This window comes from Nesoenas mayeri (assembly GCF_963082525.1).
Source record: "Nesoenas mayeri genome assembly, chromosome: 14".
Taxonomy (NCBI): domain Eukaryota; kingdom Metazoa; phylum Chordata; class Aves; order Columbiformes; family Columbidae; genus Nesoenas; species Nesoenas mayeri.
Genome location: NC_137556.1, coordinates 16,923,586 through 16,938,369, shown reverse-complemented (window position 1 = coordinate 16,938,369; position 14,784 = coordinate 16,923,586). Strand labels below are relative to the sequence as shown.

Genomic DNA, 14,784 nt, shown 5'->3' with positions numbered 1-14,784 from the left:
CTGATGACTCCCATCAGAACAGCAAAGTGGGAAGAGCACATGGACACATGTGTTGCTCCTGGCTCAAGATGCTCACGCAGCTTTTGTTTGACCTCTGGCTCCAAGGCATTTGTGCGTAGAAGGACCTACTGATCTCCTCCATGTTCATGTCTCAGAGGGATGGTGTGATTGGCTCCCATGCTAGAGTTCAGAAACACAGGTCAAAGCCTGCACCTTTGCATCCTCTAGTTTCTCCTCCAAATCTGTATCGCTGTGTCTTACACAGAACACAGCATCAGATCTCCTATCTTGGCGCAACAAGGGACCTGTGAAATATTTCAGTATTTTGCTAGTTTGTAGTCAAGCAAATGTGAAGTCCATTTATCCAACATAAGCCTTCCTCAGGAATCATCCATGTTATTGGAAAGCCATTTTATGGGAAAGAACATGTTCATATGCTCAGTTCAAATGCTTCTGCATCCCCAAATAACTAACTAACGTCTTCTGGAGTTCAGAAACTCTAAAATTACACCACTTGAAAAGCCAGGACTTCTAATCTTCAGTCTATGACTTAATGATAAAAACATCCAAGGAGAATGAACATCCAGACAGCTCCTAAAGCAGTAAGATCAGAAATGACTATACTGTTTGGAAGGCATTAGGGTCCCCTGAGTTCCTGTTAGTGCAGAACTGTCTTTTCTGACACATGAACAGTGACAGTTCAGACCTTCAAAGCACCTCCTTTTGGTTAACACTTTACTGCTCTTCCACACACATCCGTTCAGTTCCCATCTGGGTTTAGCAATTGGTATCTTGGGACTCATCAAAAAAGTACTGAGGGAAGATAGGAGTTGTGCTATGCATAATCCAGCTCACAGCCCTTCCGGGAAGAGTGATGGTTCTGTCCAGATGCATCCTCCAAGGTCTGAGGAGCTGAGGTATCCAGTGAGTGTACCACCACACAGTGGCAATGGGACGAGGCTGAGATCCACAGTTGTAAACATCTTTGGCTGTGTGTCTCCATGGATGTCTCTGGGCCACGCAGTGAGCAAACAGTCAGCTCTGGGCTTCTCCAAGCTAGGCACAGGGATGCTTGGATCCCCAGGTGAGCTCTGAAGTTGACGGCACCTGCTCAGTGAATGCACACTCAGGGTAGCACCTCATGCTGACTCCATGGAGCCCCGGGGCAGGTACAGGTGTGCTTTGAGTACCTACATCTCCACCACCAGCAATCAGACCGCACTTGTTACTCACAGTCCCCATTAGGCTTGGAGGGTGAGCTGTGAGATGCTATCAGGCTTATTAGCTGGGATAGATTTGAACCAGAGGTGAAAAGGTCTCACATCCCATTCCACATCCTTTACACTATGCAGCTCAACTTTAACCTCTCCAAGAAATTTCCTTTTAAAGATAACTTAATATATCTCCCTGAGGTTTTTTTTTGCAGGTTTTAATATTTGAAGGGGAGCAATAAACAACCCGCAGACTGCCACAAAGTGGCACAGAGTGGTGAACAGCGGTGTACTAAACTCACTCCTGGGCTCATGAGGTGCAGACAAGAGAGGTAAGAGGCAGGGAACCCTCTCCTGTCATGGAGCAAGGAGGTGGCTGTGCACTGGGGAAACCCCCCTGCTCAGAGAGCAAGATGTGTCAATGGGGGATGTGGAGCTTTGACCGAGCTCAGGGAGAGGAAAAGGGAGCCAGCCTTCCCTGAAGCTGCAGAGGAGAAAGGGAGGAAAGGGAAAGAAACAGCCAGGACAAACATATTCTTAGAGGAAGAGGAAAAGTGACAGTAGCACTCACACAAAAAGGAAAATATGAACCCTCCTCCCCCACCCCTTCCTCTCTAGTCTCCCTTTCTGAACCTGCACAGCTCAAACTGCAATCATCAGGAGAATGTGAGAGCTACCCCTCCTCCTACAGTTGCACAGAGGTCTTCTCTTCCCCAGCCAAGTAATTTCCATAATGACACAAGAACTACACTCACTTACTTGCAAGACAGCTGATTAATCCCCTCGATGTAGTAGCATACCCCACCATTGACGCAATAGGACTTGGCTGTTTCATTGCATTTTCTTGCATGCCCGGACCAGGAGGAGAGAGTTGTGGTTACTGCAGGGAAAACAAAACAAAACAAAACAAAACATATATATTGTTATATCCTTTGTTGGGGAATTCTCTTTTCTTAGATATTTTTCAACTAGTCTGTTTGCCAAAGTAAAAGCCCCAGCACTACAAACCTCAGCCTTTAGACAGACCTTCACCTCTCCAGGTCCTGGGGCTGTGACTTGACCTTTCCTTTCCCAGGAAAAGTGGCCAGATGAGTGAGGAGTTGAGGACACACCTTCCTCTAAGCAGGCAGCGTGTCAGGACAAGATAATCTTTTTGGCAAGCTGTAGGGAAAAGTGCCCCTTTCTTACCTCTCCTTGCCATCCCGTTACACAAGCATGCAACCCTGCAGCAGCGGGCAGGCGGGAGGGTCAGAAGAACATGTGCTGCGAGGCTCAGAGTCACGGTGGCACACTGCTGAGGCCTGACTCACACCGTGATACTGGACCAAGATCCAGAGATACTGCAGGGGACATTTCTTTGCTTCACATCCTGGGAGTAAATGAGTTTTCGGAGGCAGAAGCAAGTGCCCCCATTGCCCCCGGAACAGGTCCAGCGCAAGCAAGAACAGCTCCACCTCTCCCCCCACTACTGCTGAGCATTTCTCTGTCGTGCCCCATTGGGGCTGCCTCAAGAGACCAAGCAGAAGTTCAGCAGTAGAAGTCAGACAGCCCAGGTCTGTGCTAAGAGAGAGGCAGCCAGCATGACTCAAGTTCCCTGGGATACCGATGCTTTTCCAAAGTCTTTCTGGAGAAAAGCTTTCCTGCCATGCAAGGTGCAAACAAAACTGACAGTATTCTGTAGAATTCCAGTGCAATTCCTGTCTCTGAATGACTCAGAGACAAACTTACAGCCCAAAACAGAGAGTCTCCATAGGCAAAACAAAGGCTTCTAGGAAGGGAAAACCTTTCGTTAGAGCAACTGATACAGGTTACAAAAGCAGACCAGCTTTTGGGATTGCAGATTGATCTTTACATAGCCAACAGAAGAGCTGGGCACTCAAAAGCATCTGCTTTTTCCAACTGAATACTTAATCTCCTTAAAGATAGTCCCCCTTCCTGGACTGCCCACTTTGCTTAAACTCTAACATGGTTGCATCTCCAGCAGTGTGGCTGCTACCTATTTTCCAGTGCTTTTTATGTTGTAGTCCATGTTTCTGAGGAGATACCCTCATCCATTCTGTTTTCCAAAGCATGAACAAACCTCCCGGAGAGGCTAATGATCTCAGACCAGCTGTTGAAGACTGAGCACCTCGTTGCCACAGGAGTCAAGCAAGAAGGCTGGAGCCAAAGCCCGAGGCAGGAGCTCGTCAGAGCCACGGGAGAGGCAGCGAGACAAGCCAGAGCCTGCCCTGGAGGGAGCCGGGGCTGCTCCCCACACCTCGGGCAGCCCCCGTGCCCGTCCCAGCTCCACAGCAGGCTCGGAGGCTGCTGTGGGTGCCTGTCCTGCTGCCTCCAGCTGCCAGAGATCGGGCCCCGTTCTCAAGCTCCAGCTCTGGTCCAGCACCCGCAGGACACGTCCAGGCTGTCACAGGTAAAGGAGGGCTCCCGGTGTTCTGTGAAGCCTCTCACATTTGGGTGATCCTTGGCACATGAGCAAGTTTGTTCTGGATCTCTTGTGTTTAGGACTACCTCTAACTGCATGGGGTCCATACCTCCCTGGATGAGGAGTTTGCTCATCAGGCTGAGCACAGGAGGAGTATCCCACCCTATTACCTGCACGCAGCTCAAGGCAGAGCCAAGATTACTGCTAATTTTGCTTGAACCAATGCATTGTCCAACCCCATTGTCTCCTGTTCCCATAGGGAAGTCAGCACCTTCCACTGTCTGACAGAGCTGGGGTTGTGCACCAAGCAGAGCTATTTCTATACTTTGCCTTGATTAACCATTGCCTCTAGGTTGTCTTTTCACAGATATCCATGGCAGAGCAACTTGTCCCGAAGTGCTCTGCAAAACAGATATGGCAAATACTTCAACAAAGACTGAAAATGCACATGGTCCTGGGACAGCAAATATCTGCTCCCCTCCTAGGGCATGTAACGCCAGTCAGCTGGGAGCCAAATGTGCAGAGCGGTGTACACATACTGGAGTATGTGCTGGGTTTAAAAGCAAATGATGACTTGACCGAGCCATCAAAGAAGTCTTTGCAAAAAGTCCTCAAATATGAAAACTCCCAAACTTCTGTAGGGAAATTCAGTGCTCCGTTCCAGTTAAGATTAATGGGAACTAGAAGCCAAAGCCATCGCAATGCCTTTGTAACAAGTCTGTATAATTTATACCTTTGTGAGAAAGTAGCATGTTTCTTCTAAGGTCAGCAGAGAGCTGCAGGTTCAAGACAGGGGAGCTCAAAAGATGTGTCATAGCACCTGGCCTGTCTTTGCAAGGCCTCTCCTTTAGCTATTGCTTGATCCAGTCACCTAAATCAAGCCTTAACACCAAATGCCATTTTAAAAATGAGCACGAACATAAAGCCTAGACTGGCAGAATGTGGCTGTGTCCCAAAACACAGTCAGAGCCAAGCTGTGCAGGGGCTGTGCTGCGCATTCCATGAGAGGCTGCAGGTTGTGCTGGTAGGAGCCGCCTGCTTTGCTCCATAGCCCTCCTGGGGCATGCAGGGAGCAGGGAGCACTGGAATTTGATGAACCAAAGCACTGGTGCAAATTCAAAGGCATGTGGATGAAGAACAAGTACAGCCTGCAGGAGTCTGTCACCCCTGCAACCATCAAATATACCAGTTGCTGGCAAGCAAAACAATCCATCTGGCAAAGTCTCACATCATAAATCCTACAGGAAAGGATTCTGGAGGGAGCCTTCCCTCAGTAGGAGAGGAGCAGAGAGGAACAGAGAGGGACAAATGAAAACAGCTCACAGCCAACACCTCAGATGAAAAAAGCACCCTTTCCACCAGAAAAGGTGGATGGGAAGATGCAGTGCTGTGTGACGTTGTGATACCAGAGCAAATCACAGTGCTGACCAGCGAGAGATTGCATGGGGTTGTGATCTCATATAAACAATTCCGTTCCTTTTAAACAAATGAAAAAGAGACTGACATGAATGAGTCTTGGGACACACATGTCCTGCCCTTCTAGAAAGAGAGCTGTTAACAGAGCTGTGCCTATCAGAAAAATATGTGGTTGACCAATTCTCCTAGAAGCATCTTATTAATGTCATTATCTTTTAATCTTGTTTTCTGAAAGTATCGCGCCTTTTCTCCCAAAGAAGCACAAACTGTTTTAAAACCGAATCACAGAATCATATCCCTATGGTCCGTTTGTTAGCAGCAGAGATGTACAAAATGCTACAAAAAGAGGCAGACAGCCCAGTTCCCTGATGAGAAGGGAGTGTCATGAAATACAGGCCATTATAAGAGTAAAAGCTGAGCAGGACTGGTCAAACCAAAGCAATATCTTGTCTCTGACAGTGGGAAACAGGCAGTGCTTAACGAAGAAGATCAGTATGAACATGCAATTATAATCTTCTTCTGGCTGCCTAGGATGAGCAGCTCAGAGTACAAACCTAGAGCACCTTTCTTATGAGGAGAGACTGGGAGAGCTGCGGCTGTTCAGCAGAAGAGAAGCTGAGAGGAATCTGATCAGTGCTTATAAATATCTCCAGGGTGGGTGTCAGAGGATGGACCAGACTGTTCAGTGGTGCCCAACACCAGGGTGAGGGGCAACGGGCACAGACGCAAACACAGGAGGTTCCATCTGAATATGAGGAGAAACTTCTTTATTTTGAGATGGCAGAGCCTGGCCCAGGCTGCCCAGAGCGGGTGTGGAGTCTCCTTCTCTGGAGATATTCAAGACCCACCTGGACACATTCCTGTGCAATCTAGATTGCTTTAGCAGGTGAGTTGGACTAGATGATCTCCAGAGGTCTCTTCCAAACCCAACCATTCTGTGATTCTGTAAAACTACAGCGTCTTTACATTTAATAGGTTTTAGTGGATTTCTCTTCCACAAATGTGTCTAGTTGCTCTTCGAACAAATCTAATCTTGTAGCATCCACAATATTTGTGACAAGAGCTCTAGTGTTATGTACACAGTGAGCAAAGACACATCTCCATTTACTTCCTTTAAGCCTGACCCTTCCTAACTCTTGTATTAGGAAAAACAGTGATCATCCCACTCATTTCCTCTGTGCCACCCATAGCTTTACAGGCACAGTCACTATCTCCTTCCCTAGTTGGAAAGCAATGATCTCCTTTGTAGCTTCTTACACAGAAGTTGACCTGGCTGCAGTTCTTTGTGCCATCTCTGTTTCTGTTTTTGCCTTTGGAGACCATCCTGTACACATTATTTATGTCACCCTGGTTTGTTCTCTATTCCATTCATAGTAATTCCCGATGTTCATTTTGATTTTTGATGTACTGAATGCTGACACTTATGTATTACAGCCCTGAAATCTCACTCCTGAATGGTAACACTGCGTCCGGAGCCTCCCAAGGTGCCTGCTTGCTCTGAGATGCTGCTGCAGCTGGGAATTTGTGTTCACATGGGCAGTAGCTGCAACTAGTTTGGGAGCAAGGATAGAGAGACCAATTCAGACCAATTCTGCCAATTCAGACAGACGGAAGTGAAACGTCTCACTTAGAAAATGTTACTTGCGCCTATGTTGAAATGTGACACCCTTCCACTCAGTTACTTCATATATAGCTGTATTCTCCCACCGGCCTGGGCCACTGGAAACACCATTACAAATATCTACCTGGTCCTGGGTCATCTGCAGTTTGATGACAGGTGTTGGTAAGTGAGCCTCATGTACAGTTTATTTGCAGTCATGCACGCTCATTCACCTCTGCTCCAAATGACACTCAGGTGTGCGTGGTAATCCAGAAATGATTTCCCACAGCTAGATTGCGCTAACTGCTGCATGGTACCAGGCAGATTTTGCTCCCTATTGGCTGCTGTGGTAGCATAAGTCCTTCATTCAGCTTCCAACACAACTCTATCTATTCCAAATGGCTTGGAAAGTCGTAAAATTACTGAGATAAATAGATATCTGAATAAGTGAGGTAGCAGTGTTGAGAGCGAGCTGCAACCTGGGTGGAAAGGGACTTGTGTGAAGCCAGTGGGAGTTGATGAGGGGGTTTGTGCAGCAACATCAGTCATGTACCAACTGCCTCCCCAAGTACTTCAACGAATTAAGAGCAAGAAAGAGGGAGCATGCATGGGGCAAGCTACAGAAAAGCAATGGTGAAATAAGACCAGTGGGAATAAGCCCCTAAGACAGAAGCCTCTGCAAACACAGAGGCAAGCAAGTCACAAAACTCCTGCAAGGAGGCCTGGAGCAGCAAGATCTCCAGCTGGTCTCAGTCCCTGGGCAGAGAATAAAGCAGAAGGGAATAGAGAGGTAAGGACAGGGAAAACAGATGTGATTGCAGATGATCTGAAGCCACGTTTTATTATTGCTGTCCCAGTCAGTGAGGACAGCGCAGCACAAACACATGAGAGATTCAGAGCACTGTAGTCATTCCGAGTGTGTATTTTCCACCACACACCTAGGTTATTCGGGACAAACAACGTCAGGGCAACAGAGAGGAGAGGCACAGGCACTGGCACTGCCATATGGACTTTCACATAATCCATCTATGTAGAAAGGCCGTCAATGATTACGCAAGTTTTCTTACACATGCACATGATTTAACATTTGCAGACAGCTCACCAGCTTGTTCTCAGCAATCTGGTAAAATGCTCCCCCTGCAAAGAGTTAATTAATGCAGCTTGGACTATAAATTATAGTTAATTTTTCACAAACTACAGCTACTGTCGAGGAGAGCAGGGAGACAGCGATAGTTTTGCTGCCTTTATTTTGTAATATAAATAATGTTGCCTGGTGTGTTCATAGAGTACAGACACTTTACTCTCTCAATATTTAGACATTCAGTTAGACAGATGAACTCAGTTGGTTGGAGAGTGTATACAAATTGCCTGCTCTGTATATGCCTCGTGTACTTACTGATAAAACACAGAATTGCTGAGGTTCCTCTCAATCGACTTAATCCAACTGTTTGTCAGAAGAACATGAATGAGAAGGTGTCTGGCCAAGTTATTCCTTAGATGTAGCATCGTAATCCTGGCATGAGCCACACTAAATTTGTGATTTACACTGATTAATACACTGAGGGGCTGTTGATCCTAACCATTCTCTCTGTGGCAGATTTCTGTACATCTGGAACGACACTCTCATCTCTTAATAAACCTGGCGGCTGGATGCTCATGCCTCTATCTGCACATAAAATCAGAAGGGCCTGTGCGGACTGGGGCTCTCCTGGCAACAAACTGGGGCCTCTGGAGCTCATAAAAATTCTGCTCCTGTGTGTTTATTCATTTGGAAGCGAACCAATATTTACCTCTGCATTTCACTGAAATAGATCTTGCTGTTCCTAGCTCCTGAGGGGATCATAAGGATCAATAGCTGCAGACTATAAGTTCATCCCAAAATGCAAATGCCAGACTGCAGGACACTCACCTCAGAGCAGCAGATATTGCTGATCAGAACAACACGGGCAGCACTCTCCACATCTCCTACCTGCTCTGTTCAAGTGTTTCACTGAGGAGCAAGTCTAAAGGTCTCTGAGCGCCAAGGGGCTGCCTTTTCCCACAGGACAGGCAGCTATTGCAGGGGCAAAGTCCTGTGCTATTATAGAGCTGCTGGTTGCTCCTCCAGCCTGATCTCTCCAGCTTTATGAAGGAACCCTTCCTATGTTTTCTCTACCACAAGGGTCCCAGAGTGCCCATGATAGCCCTGCAGCATTTTATTAATATTTTCCCAAGTTCCCATCAATTGTAATAGCAGCAACATGATACTTCAATGAGGGGATTTGTTCAACAACCTAAAAAGCCTTTTGCAGGGCCAGTGCCAGCATGAATGCTTTGCAGGAGGGACAGTTGAAGCCCAAGAAGCAAAGAAACATGCCAGGGTAACATGACGAGTCAGACAGAGCAGATCTCTCTGTGCTTACGACCTCAGTTCTTCCAGGGGACATCAGCTTCCATCCTACGCTTTATTCCATACTGCCGATCTTTGCCTTTGGAGTCACAATGGCCTGTCTTTACCGTGCATCTAGAGCTTCAAATGTGATGGCTACTTAAAAAATACACAGTGTGTAAAATAAGCACCAGCCAGGACCTCAGCTCTCTCTGCAGACTGTTGGCGAGATTGCCAACACGTACACCTCAAGGTACCGTGCCTGCATGCGTGCCGGCTCCTCTCAATTATCAACCACACCTCCAGCTGTGGGTTTTAAATTATCACGTGAGGACTTACTTTTAGTCTAATATTGAAAACTGGTCTGTCTGCATGGCCCATGGCTGACTGACTTCTCTGTTCTACCTGTGCTCTGGGCTGGCTGGACAACTTCAGCTCCAAACCAACAGCACCACACTCATGTTCGCTGCCTCCAGGAGAGCCCAGTGCCTTCAGACTGGAGTGACCAGAGATTGACCAGCCAATAAACGTGCAGGTCTGCCACAGTCATGCAGTAAAGGCCATGCCAGGCTGGACTTAAATTTAAATTTCCACTTAAATTTGAGAAAAAACTTCTTCTCAGTAAGGGTGACAGACACTGGAACAGGCTGCCCAGGCGGGCTGTGGAGTCTCCTTCTCTGGAGACATTCAAGACCCACCTGGACATGTTCCTGTGCGACCTCACCTAGGCGCTCCTGCTCCAGCAGGGGGATTGGACTAGATGATCTTTTGAGGTCCCTTCCAATCCCAAACATACTGTGATACTGTGACTTGAGACAAGGTTTGGGGTCACTGGCTGAACGTTAACTATATGGCACGTATTACTGTGGTATATATATGCTGAAGCTTTGATTCAACTAGATGTGACCAGATGTGACTTACAAACCACAACAGATCAGACATCACTGAGCCATTGTAATTATGGCAGCCCACCAGGCCTATCTCACCTGGGAGAGAGAAAGTATTTCCATCACCCATCCATGTTAATCATTGGGGAAGGTATTAAATGGGAGAGGGAGAGCCTGAATGAGTCTAAATCAATGAGTCTACAAACAGTTCAGCGATGTCACCAAGAAGACAGCTATGAAATCTGTGAACCCAGACTGGTGTGTGAGGAGTTAATTGAAGAAAGAAGAGCTGTTCCACCCTGCCCTCCCACAGGGACCTCTAAAGAGACTTCAAGAATGGCTGGTGATCTCCAGCAGCTGAAAGCCCCAAAATTCAGTCCAGGGAGCCCAGCTTTCATTCAGATGCCTCACATTATCCCCGAGTCGTCACATTCCAAGCACAACTCAGCTCGACCTCTTCTGCTCTTTCTCCCTCTTCTTTCTTCTTACTTGATCCCAAACCTCGATCTGCTGCATAGCACCTATAGGGTGAGGTTGGACAGCCCAGCCAGACTGAGGATATGACCAGAGTCCAGGCGAGCAGCTGCAATGATCCACATACTGTTTTGGGGAGCATCCTGCTGGCAGATCCTCTCATGACCTGATGGTATCCAAACCATGCTTCATCTGCCTAGCCTCTATTCTTTTTTTACCCTCAAGACTTCACCTGTCTGTTGAAGCCAAGGAAATGAACTAGAGGAGAACTCAACAGCAGAAAACAAGCAAATGGGATTACCTAACCTTTTCAAGGATTTCAAACATTCTCTTACCTTTTGAAAATCGTAATATCTTTGTCCTGCATAAACCTTCCTACCTCAGGATGCCCTACAGATTGCACTGAACCTTCTTCCATTTTTGCCTCCACTGAAACTTTCCTGAACTTTGAGACTGATTCCTATTCTGTTCATCAACCAGTTCTCTAGCCACAGAATCCCAAAGCTTGTTCAGCTGGTTTGAGCTGCACAGGATCACATTACCATTTTGAGTACTCTGAATGTTGTAATGAGCATAAAGGACCTTTTTCTCTGCATCAGGGCACATGATCAAGTTACCCATCCCTGCACGTTCCTGCCTGTGAGCTGAGCCACTGTGACCACTCAACTGCCTGTGACAAACAGAAGATAGCATGTCTTATTTAGCACTTTTTCACTATGGATGAGGATACTGCAACTATTTCATGCTTACTGGGTTAAGGAGGAAGATTCCTTGAAATGAGTAGTAGGCATGTCTTCTCATCAGAGCCCCAGTGCTTTCTGAAGAAAGCATCTCTAGGGCTGCTCTAGTCTGACAATGCTCGAACAAAAACATATACTCAAAAGTGTAAGACTGTGGTACCATATCAAAATACGCAGCATCATGGAAAGACTTTCCCAGACACCAGATTTCCTTACTGAATCTGGTCCGTGGAGTCTAGCTTGACCATGTGGACCAAAACTGGTGTTAAGATTGACCCTACGTCCCTATGACCAGGCTAGCACTCATCACACTCCATAGTCCAGCTTGTTACATCTGCTAAATGGCTCTAGCTCATGTGAAGGTGTCCACATAACTGAATGAGGCTGAGTGGTACCCCACGCCATGCACATACCAAGCAGTGGGGGCATCAGGAACCCCAGCTCTCTGTCTCCCAGATCCCAGTACTCACACCAAATATAGGGTTGCATCCACATGGGCTGGACAAGGATGAAAAGGCAGATTTCAATCCAGACAGCTCTCAAAATGCAGCACCATCAGATCCCAGGTCTCCTGAGTGTGCTGTCTTTGGTCTCAGATCCGACTGGTATCAGGATTGTCTCTACACCAGAAACATGGGTTTCTCCATACTATCATGAGATCTGTGAGGCCCATACCAAACAGTGCCCCTGTCAAAGGGAACCAGAGGACCTGCTCCAGCCAGCATGTAGGCAAAGGGCACAATAGCTGGGCAAGAGATCCCATGCACATAATTATAACAATGCAGGTGTTTACAAGAGCCTATGGTAGCAAGCTGCCTCCTTGCACTCTGCAGCTTTGTGTCAGGTGCCAGCTAGGCATGGAAAGGTGCTGACATGGAAAGCAGTGGGACAAAAAAATATGCTTCTAGAGAAAAAAGTTACCCAAGAACAGAGCCAGAACACCTTGGAGACCTGGGCTGCATTCTGAGTGTTGAACGGTGTATAAACCTGCCCTGTGTCAAGGATGCAGCAGCGCCCAGAGGTCTGTGGCCACTGGAGAAGAGGAGAAAGAAGTCAGAAGTGACTCGGGATGTGGCAGAATTTGCCAGTAGCTACACTCAGAGGTGGTAAGAAAGACTTAAACAGTGCTCCAGGGGGGAAATATGTGATATTCCACTTATTTTCCCAAGGCAGGGATAGACCCCACCATCCAGGGAGGAATGAGAACCTTCGGGAAAAAACACTAGTTAAAAATGTCTAGACCAGGAGCAACAAGGTCAGAGGTGCTGGAACTCATGGGGCTGCATGGAGTGATGGGGGTTTATCCCCTTGCCCATAGGAACTGTCTGGGCCATGGGGAGAACACAGTGGATTCCTTGAGGTGTAAGGTCCAACACCATTGTCCAGCCTGCCTGTTAAGATGTGCACCTTGCACCACGGGCCAAACAGAGGTGACCAAGCACCGTGACCAAGCTGTGTGAAGCAGTCTCTCCTTTCCCAGGGAAGTTCAGGTACCACCAAGTTTGCATGGTACATTCTCAACACGATGTTTAAAATCCAGTGAATCATTTACAACCTTTCAGTGAAACAATGAGAGCTGGGACAAGCTACATGTGCCAGACAAGCTCTTGAATACAGATATTTGAAAGATATGCAAAAATTTTACAAGCATGAGATACATGTCAGCTTTCCAGATTAACACACCTCACATCATCTCCATGACCTCCCCATAAGTTATCCACATGTGCAATTCTATAATAGATCATCAGTAACCAGAAAAATCAGGGGTACTATCTGTTATTTAGATAGCAATTAAGAGAGTTCATTAAAAAGGAATGTAAAGGAAAAGGTCAATGACAACTTTAACTCTGGAGGTTTTACCATCTCTTCACATCATTAAAAAAAACCCAGGCAGTCGGGGATCATGTTCCCACAGAAGACGTTTTTCAAAAGGAGAAACTTCTGTGCAAGCCACATGGCAATTTGCCAATCTCCTTCCTATTGTTGAAATTTGGCTTTTAGTGAAAATAGCACACATCTAATGCAATGCAAATATGCAGCATGGATCTATGCTGGTGAACACAAAGGAAAGATCCTGGGGAAGAATGATATGGTCATTGTATTAATGCTGCTCCATCTCAGCATGATGTCCCCAGTGCAGTGGAAGGCTAAGCACAACACAAGAGCAAGTTTTAAGTGCAGTTTTCTAATCAGAAAAGCTTTTAAAGGATATGTGGTGAGTCCCTGCTGTGGCTGCAGTCAAATTCCATTTAAAATCACCAGAAAAAGGAGGAAAGATCCCCATAAAATCTGCAAAGTGGAATCGCTAACGGAGGCGCGCAGACAGCTGTGCTGTCAATTCTGGGCATAAACAGCTGGAATGGAAATATAGCGTAGATCTCAAAATAGCCACCTGGTCCTTGGCTTTCCAGGCGCCTGCTCATTTGAACGATGTGCGGTGGCAGTGTCCCCCGGGGAGAGGGGCTCCCCGACACAGAAGTAATGCCCCTCACCAGAAAGACTTGAATCAGCGGTGGGGCACCTGGCTTCCACACCTGCACGCGTACACATGCTTAGGTTTTTATCTTTGCGTTCCCATTTTCTACTGCCTTTGTGCCAACTGAATAGGAAGGAGTGCTAAAAAGCACTTCCACCAAATTAAATCACATTAAATAGTTTGGGAAATCTCTTCTTGCTTTTTGGAGACTCAAGGGAAAATGAGATAGCAGGGCACAGATGTATTTTCTGCGATTTTCTTACGACTTATGCATGTATTTTTTCTTGTGTTTCCTATAGCCTCTTTTGGTTTTCTCACTCATCCTCAAAACCAAAGCAAAAACAAACAAGCCAACCAACCAACCACAACCAAAGCCAAACCACCACCACAACTAAATCAAAGGTCATTACAAGCATATTTTACACCTATCAATAAAACCATGTATTGGAAGAGCTGGGAATGCTTGAAATCCAGCTGCAATTGTAAGTAACATGTTCTTCAAGTTACCATTACAATAGTATCAACCTCTCCCTCTCTAAGATAGACACCAGCAATATGAGTCATATTTTTTGAAGTATCTAGGGAAAGATCAGTGGCTTTGGGAGAAATCAAAGAGAAGTTGCAATTAAAGAAGATTCCAGGAGGCAATAAAGCTTTTTATGCAAAATGTCTCATAAAAACAAAACAAATAAAGGGAAAGAAGCTATATGGGGGGAGCAGGGGGAGAGGTACTTACACTGTTCTTCCATAACAACTATTTTAGTTTCTGAGGCTGGTAAGACTTGTGGTGCTTTCGTTGTTCCTGGGGAAATTAAGGTAAGAAAGTAGTGAACACAATATCTATTCTGAGCAGAGAAGAATGGGCTTAGCGACTGCAGGGAGAACAGGAGCAGGTGCTGCTGGGTGGCGCAGGCTGGCGTGGCTATCGATGCGTTAGTACTGGTTAGAGTACGCTGGGATGGGTAACTGGGTAACAGAGGCAGGCAAACCAGTGCCTCTGCAGGGGACGGCACGCTGGTCCCCTCGCTGGAAAGGGCATCGTGGCGTTAGGATCTCGGTCGTGGCAAAAAGGCAGAAACGGCTCAGGATTCAGCCGCAGGTGATGAGCGAAACTGTGGGAGGTTTGCTTAGCCCTGATGGCCACGAGAGGGCAAAGACGGGATCATAGACCAGTGTAGAAAAATGTGGAG

At 46.7% G+C, this 14,784-nt stretch overlaps 1 protein-coding gene across 1 annotated transcript in view; it reads right to left on the bottom strand.

Moving 5' to 3' along the window:
- Positions 1-14,784, bottom strand: part of NRG2 (neuregulin 2) — a gene marked incomplete at its 5' end in the record, with an annotated part of 162,215 nt that overhangs the window by 31,896 nt on the left and 115,535 nt on the right. Inside the window, 2 exons of the mRNA XM_080353003.1 lie at positions 1,971-2,091; positions 14,331-14,396. Of these exons, the coding sequence (XP_080209129.1) occupies positions 1,971-2,091; positions 14,331-14,396 (187 nt within the window). The remainder of the gene's footprint in view (positions 1-1,970; positions 2,092-14,330; positions 14,397-14,784) is intronic.